Source organism: Schistocerca americana, chromosome 11 (genome assembly GCF_021461395.2).
Source record: "Schistocerca americana isolate TAMUIC-IGC-003095 chromosome 11, iqSchAmer2.1, whole genome shotgun sequence".
NCBI lineage: Eukaryota > Metazoa > Arthropoda > Insecta > Orthoptera > Acrididae > Schistocerca > Schistocerca americana.
The window spans coordinates 104,021,976-104,029,927 of record NC_060129.1 but is presented as its reverse complement, the minus strand read 5'-3'; the positions used below and the strand labels follow the sequence as shown (position 1 = coordinate 104,029,927).

Sequence of the window (7,952 nt, the reverse complement as noted above, 5' to 3'; positions counted from 1 at the left end):
TTTTAAGTATAGAGCTTATGTGTCAGCAATCTGGATACAAGGAAATATATAAAAGTTTTATATAAGTTCCACATAGCACCAAACATGCACCTAAAATGTACTTTTCAGTAAAAAAATATTGTAGAAAACTAGTGTTCCTTAGTAATCGAGTATTATTCAGTTTATTTTGAATTTTCAGTAAAAGGAGAGTCCCTCTTTGAACTTATAGTAGTCTATAAGCACTCTTGGTGTAATGGTACTTGAGTTGTTGTATGTACTATGTAAATATGGGTACAAACCAAGGCTGCGGGATAAGCTTTTCTGTATTATTTATTTTATAAGTAACAAAGGTCACATAGAAGGCTTTTTTTATTTTACTCCAGAGTCGTTTGCACTATATTTAGCTTGATCCTAGGATGTCTATGAGCTGCTGGTGGTTGTTCCGCTTGGCTAGGTCCAGGGGCGTATCCCCATCGTCATTCCTGACTTCTCTGTCGGCCCCTGCCTCCAGTAGTGCAGTCGCCGCGTCTAGGTGGCCACGCCATGCGGCATCGTGCAGTGGCGTGTTCCCAGTGTGATCCCTGGCGTTGCAGTCGGCAGAGGATGCCGCCAGCAGCCGCACCACAGCCGGATTGTCATTCCATGCAGCCTGATGCAGAGGCGTGTTCCGCCAGCGGTCCCTGGCGTTGACATCAGCTCCATCCTCCAGTAGACGCCTCGCCACCTCCACATGTCTCCTGGCTGCTGCAAAGTGCAGTGCGTTCAGCTGGTTCTCGTCCTTCGCCTCCACATCCGCCCCCACTGTCAGCAACGTTCGCACCTTGCTCACTGACCCCTCCTTAGCTGCCGCAATCAGCATCTTGCCCTTCTCTTCTCCAGAAAGATCCCTGCAACAAAAGGAGAATACTTACAAATTGCTCCAAACACACGCGCCCGAGGCAGAAGCAGAACTGTGATGAGTCCGTAAAAGTCATGAAGGTTACCGCAATGCACTGGTGTCCCAAATTAAAGCTTCTAACTGCGATTTTCCGTCCTGTGTCCAATTTACGATGTAATCATGCAAACTGTCAACAGATGTCTGCACAACCGTGTTCTACACGCAAGTTAGCATTCCAGTCAACGGACAACCACGCCCACGACGAAGTCAGCGCGGCTAGCAATGGGGTAGTGTTTGCTTGGTACTCCCACATCCGCAATCATCGTAGACAGTCACAGATGGTGCAGTATGGTACAGAGAAGACGCATACCAGGCTCTCCGCAGTGGAGGGCCATAGGAGGAATGGGAGGAGGACAGTCACAACCTGATGTGGCCCGATGGGTTAATGTGAATCGCACTGTTGTTTCTCAGATGTGGCGACTGTTCGTAGAGATGGAAACTGTATCTCGAAGACGAGGGCAGACCACGTGTGATACGAGAAAGGGAAGACCGTTATTTGGTTAAAAGGGCATACGGTATTGCCTTACTACTGCACAGCAACTGGCACCTCACCTCGGAGGATGCACTGGATGTGTTGTATCGAGGCAAACGTTATACAGAAGATCTCACCAGAGTGCCACTTATTGTCAGGGGCCCGTTGTTTATGTACGTCTGACACTTCACAGAAAGAAATGTGTAGAGTGAAGTCGTCAACATCCCACCGAATGGCCGAACAGTGGGCCAATGTTGTCTTCACACATGAGTCCAAAAATGGTCTGGAGAGTGATTCTCGACGGATTTTCATATGGAGGGAACGTGGAACAGGATTTCGTGACCCAAATATCGTGCAAAAGAGACTGATATCAGGGAGGTTCTTTAATGGTGTCCTCAGCGATTACGTGGACTACCTGAACACATGACATTGTATGGGTGAATTGGCAAGGCTTAGCTCCTGTCAGGTATCGTGACGAGATTTTGGAACCTCATATGCCGTCGGTGCGAGGTGCTGTGGCCTACCACTTCGTATTGATGGACGATAAAGGTATGCCCCATAGAGATCAGCTGATTGAAGTTTTCTTGGATATGGAAGATATTGCACACCTGGAATGGTAACCTCGATCTCCCAATTTGAATCCCATAGAGCATATCAGGGATAAACACCTCTACCAGAAAACTTGAGTGAGTTTGTTAAAGCTTTAAAATACTGTGCACGGCAGAGTACACGAGAGGACGTAGAAAATCGTACATGCAAGGCTACAGGGAAGAGACAAAAGAGAAATAAGAAATGTATTGTGGTCTTTATGACGCCAACACATTCTTCCCATAAACAATGGAGGTGGGCGAAGAAGTCATAACAACAATGATTGATAATAGAAGACAGAAGTGGTAACACACTGTAGAAAGCATTAACATGACTCACAGTAGTTGGAAAGCGTAGAGACTGCTCAAAAATTAGATGGTATACCTGCAGGTACACCAGGCTTTGCTGGCGGTACAGCAGACCAAATAGCCTCCCAACTCCTGAAAACCGTTAAAGCGAAACACAGACTGAAGAAAGGGCATACGAGTAGACTTAATGCTGTCCAAGACGAAAATAATGATACACTCGATCGTACATTTACAATATCAGAATTGAAAGAAGCAATCAAAAGTTTAAAGACTGGTAAGGCCACAAGCGTAGATGATATTGAAAATGAACAGATTATACGTCTTGGCGTTCGCTCTAAATTGTGGCTGTTGGAGTTTATGAACTGCTGTTGGGCAACTGGACGAATTCCTGAAATCTAGAGACAGGCAAAAATAACTGCAATTCTTAAGCCTGGTAAGGACCCAGAAGATCCTAAGAGTTATCGGCCAATCTCTCTGTTGTGCACAACACAAACTGTTTGATACTAAGCAGATTCAAAGAGCTTACTGAAGGCACCCTAATAAAAGAGCAAGCAGGATTTCGGCCTGGCAAATCTTGTACCAGTCAAGCTCTCAGCCTAACCCACTATATTGGAGATGGGTTTGAGAAAGGACTTATTACGGGGATGGTGTTTATAGATTTTATGGAAGCATATGATACCATCAACCACAGAAATCTCATTGCAAAAGTGCAAAAAACAACAAAAAGCACTCAATTGACTGCTGTACTCAAATCAGTTCAACAGAAGGTATTTTGTTGAGTTCCAAGGTAACAAGAGCAGATGGAGACTACAAAAAGATGGGCTTCCCCAGGCCAGTGTTCTTGCCCCCATGTAATTCAATAATTATACAAATGACCATCCTATTAGTCCCTGGTCAACATCTTTCATTTATGCTGATGATAGGGCAATAGCAGCTAGGCATAAAACTACAAGGATATTGAGGAAATACTAGCTGAGAACCTGGAAAATCTCATCATGTATTACAATGAAAATCAGTTGAAACCCAATCCAAGTAGGACCCAGACTTGCCTATTCCATCTTAACAACAGGCAGGCGAAACAAGAACTGAATGTTTGGTGGAATGGCACAAGATTAACACACTGCCCTCTCCCAGTGTACTTGGGAGTTACTCTTGATAGGACACTGTCATTCAAGTGGCACATTGAGAAGAGCAGGGCAGAAATCCAATCACAGAATAACTTACTTGGCAAGCTAACAACATCCAGATGTCGACCTAATCACGCACCACCACAATGGCACTCTGTTATTCTGCTGCTGAGTTTGCAAGCTGGACACTGTCCTGAACCTGAACGAGCAAAACAGGTTCAAAATCAACATCATCTGCTCCATGGGTACCAAATGGTACCAAAACGCCTTATGTGAAGAAGTAGTTTTCTCCACTCAACCAAACCGGTCACAGGTTCACCAAAAACTTCTAGAAAAAGTCTGTGGCAGGAACAACAAGAATATGAACACGATTCTGAGGAAGTGCTGCCATCAGGTGCGGAACTTAGGTGGGAGAGATGGAAAACCCTGAACAGGCTATGTTCAGGAATGGACAGATGTAACAGAAATCTGTACAAGTGGGGAATTAGTGAAAGTGCTTTGTGTCCATGTGGGAATCCAGGCGATGAACCATCTGCTTCAATGTCCGTTAGTAAACCATCCAAGAGCGTGCATGGCCCAAGACCTGATGGCGTGCAGCAAAGTAGCGAGGGCATATGTGGACTTCTGGAGGAATGACATGTGAAACAAAGACTGTAAAAACTTTTATTATACTGTATATAGTTTTCCATGAATTTTATTTTATAAATTAGCATTGTAATATTGTAAATTTCATAGAGGACAAATTATTCTATAATGTGTGGATTTATTGTAAACTGTTTGTAATACGTATATGAACTATATGTAGTAGTGAGATGGGTTGCATCACACAAGCATCCACCAACAATTCCATAAGACTTGAGAGTAGCTCAGCAGGAGGAATGGTGTTATTGCCTCCACATGAGACAGCTTGCCCTGTCGATGTCAGGGTTGTATGAGCCAGAGGTGGTCATGGCCCATGCTGAGCACATTATCCAGTTGTTGGATTGTGTGCAAATCTGTTAAGTTGGAAAAAACGAAGAACATTTTTTTCTACCTTTATGCATATTGTAGTTGTTTATGTTATTCGTTCTTAACATTGTTCCTACTTCACTATCACCTGTTTGTACTATTTTATGACAAAATAAAGGCAACCTCACAAAATTTCTGTTTGTTGCTTTAATTTTGGACACCAGTGTACATCGAATTTCATGCGCTTTTCATACCGTTCAAATTTCTAGGCAATCTGGATCTTGGCTGCGTGAATACACTAAAGACCTGACAGCATTTACATACACTGTTGAGGTTCTTGCGGTCTTCAGTCCAGAGACAGCTTTGATGCAGCTCTCCCTGCTACTCTATCCTGTGCAAGCTTCTTCATCTCCCAGTACCTACTGCAATCTACATCCTTCTGAATCTGTTTTGTGTATTCATTTCTTGGTCTCTGATTACGATTTTTAGCCTCCACACTGCCCTCCAGTACTAAATTTGTTATCCCTTGATGCCTCAGAACATGTCCTAGCAACCGATCCCTGCTTCAAGTTGTGTCACAAATTCCTCTTCTCCCCAATTCTGTTCGGTACCTTCTCATCAGTTATATTATATACCCATCTAATCCTCTGCATTATTCTGTAGCACCACATTTCGAAAGCTTCTATTCCCTTCTGTTCACTTCCATTCATGGCTACACTGCATACAAACACTGTCAGAAACGACTTACTGACACTTAAATCTATACTCGCTGTTACCAGATTTCTCTTCTTCAGAAACGCTTTCCTTGCGATTGCCAGTCTACAGTTTATATCATATATGTTTCGACCATCATTAGTTATTTTGCTCCCCATATAGCAAAACTCATTTACTACTTTAAGTGTTTCATTTCGTAATCTAATTCCCTCAGCATCACCTAATTTAACTTGACTATATTCCATTATCCTCGTTTTGCTTTTGTTGATGTTCATCTTATATCCTCTTTTCAAGGCACTGTCCATTCTGTTCAACTGCTCTTGTAGGTTCTTTTCCGTCCCTGACAGAATTACAATGTCATCAGCAAACGTCAATCTTTGCATTTCTTTTAATTCCTACTCCAAATATTTCTTTTGTTTCCTTTACCGCTTGCTCAATATACAGATTGAATAACATTGGGGGCAAGCTACACAATAGGATCAAAACTATCTAAACACCTCTATCTAATGTGTGATTGACCAACAAATGTAATGAAAGGACGATCCGCCAGTATAAAAGGAGGCTGGTTATGTTATTATTCCCCTATTGAGCTTAAGAAAACACTAAATTCGACAGCATATGAATCACGTTTTCCAGCTTTATGTACTGCATACAATACAGTATCATTAATTGTATTAGCAAGACAGTGCTCCTTGTAATAAATCATTATCTGTCACGTGAGAGTTTGTGGACAACAACATTCCATGAATGTACTATTCTGCCATGAATTCCGAGCTGAATCCAATGTAACTGCTTTGGGATGAGTTACAAGCTGACTTCGTTGCAGATTGAAAAGTCCAACGTTGAGGAAGAATAGCTTCTCATTTTTCCACTGAAGTTCAGACCCATTACTGAAAGTTTCCTCAGCAGAGTCAAAGCCATCATAGGGATGAAACTTTGACACATCCCTTATTAATGTTCACTAATGAGTGTCGAGAAACTGTCGATGTAACTGAATGTCTACTGAGAAACGGGCCATGTTATTTGCATTTGACAGCAACACCTACATTTTGATGTTACAAACTGTGTGTTGCAGCCTCAGGAATAACATGTTAAACTTTCTTTGTGAACTAAAGACAATTAAGTACAAATAAATTCAATTAATCTGTCAAATGAAATTGTTTTAGCCAGTAGTTATGTAATTGGTTTGATGTGGCCTGCCATGAATTCCTCTCTTCCACCAACCTTCATCTCAAAATAGCAGTTACACACTACATGCTCAATTAATTGCTGGATGTAGGCCAATCTGTCTTTCTCTTTAGTTTTTACATCCCCCTCGTCTTGTCAGTCTTTCTCCATGTCACTAATTCTGCAAAGTATCCCCTCTTTCCATATCCAACATGTCCACCTAATTTTCAACACTTTTCTCTAGCACCACATCGCAGACACTCGTAGTCTCCTCAGTCATGGTGTTTTGCCACTGTCTACGATTCAGTATCATACAAAGTAGTTCTCTAAACATAGATTCTCATAAATTTCTTCCTCAAATTATGACCTTTGTTTCATAGTAGCAGAATTATGTTGGCTAGTTGTATCCAATTTTGCCTTTGCTAGTATGCTTTTTATGTCCTTCTTGTTTTGTATATCAGGGGTTATTTTGCATCCAGAATTCCTTAATATCGTCTACATCATGACCACCAATTTAAATGTAAAAAATTCCAATATCTGCTACTTCACATTAGTAATTTATTTCCGTGATTCATTCTCAATTAATATTCCTTACTCATCAGACTCTCCATTCAATTTAACAGATCCCGTAATTCTTCACTTTCTGTGAGAACAGCAATGTCATCAACAAATTTTTTCTTTGGCATCCTTTCACTGTTAATCTGAATCCCACACTTGAACCTTTATTATATTTCCATCATAGCTTCTTCGATGAATTGATTGAATAGTAGGGGAAACGACTGCACCCTGTCTTACACACTTTTAATCTGAGCACTTTGTTCTTTATTTTCCCGTATTCTTCCCTCTTGGTTCTTGTACATATTGTAAACTACCTGTCTTTCCCTGTAACTTACTTATATTTATGTAAGACTTTCGAAGATCCTGCAGAATTTTATATTTTCGAACGCTTTTTCTAGTTAAAAAACTTTTGACTGTATTTTGACTTTTCGTCAGACTTGCTTCCATTATCAAGTACAACTTTCAAACTGCCTGTCTGGCGCCTTTACCTCTCCTAAAGCCAAACTGACCGTCATCTGACAATTTCTCAATTTTCTGTTCCATTCTTATTTATATCATTCTCATCAGCAGCTCGGAAGTATGAGTTCCAAAGACGATTGTGCTGTTGCTTTCACAATTATCTGCCCTTGTTACCTCTGGAAATATGTGGATGGTTTTTTTCTGAAAGTGTGACGGTACATTGCCAGTCTCATTGATTCTACACTCTATCTTGGATAGTCGTTGGGTGCAACTTTCCCCTATGAACTCAGTAGTCATGATTAAATTTTATGTATCCTTCTAGCTTTATTTGTTATCAAATCGACCAGAGTTCTTTTAAAAATTGCCTCTAACAGTACATCCTCTATATCTTCCACGCCAACACAGATTGTTTCCTCTTCCATGTCATCAGAAAAGTTCCTCCTTCATAGAGGCTGTCAATGTAATCTTTCCATTTATCTGCTCTCTCTGCTGACGTTGGGAATGGAATTCTCATGGTAATTATTGTTTTGACTTTTCTATATTCTGTGTCAGTCCTTCTTACGACTGTTTGTTTAAAGTTTTGTCTTAAGTTTTCTGCAGTTATTTAGCCTTGGATACCTAGAACATGGTACTTATCTCATTCCTAAATGACTTACATCGAGGTGACAAGTTGTGCAAAAGTGATGTGCACATAC

General features: G+C 41.2%; 1 protein-coding gene across 1 annotated transcript in view; it reads right to left on the bottom strand.

Moving 5' to 3' along the window:
* Nucleotides 1-291: 291 nt before the first annotated feature.
* LOC124554102 (ankyrin-3-like) overlaps nucleotides 292-7,952 on the bottom strand; it is a 116,148-nt gene continuing 108,487 nt past the window's right edge. Inside the window, exon 6 of the mRNA XM_047128167.1 lies at nucleotides 292-866. Within this exon, the coding sequence (XP_046984123.1) occupies nucleotides 380-866 (487 nt within the window). The 3' untranslated portion in view covers nucleotides 292-379. The remainder of the gene's footprint in view (nucleotides 867-7,952) is intronic.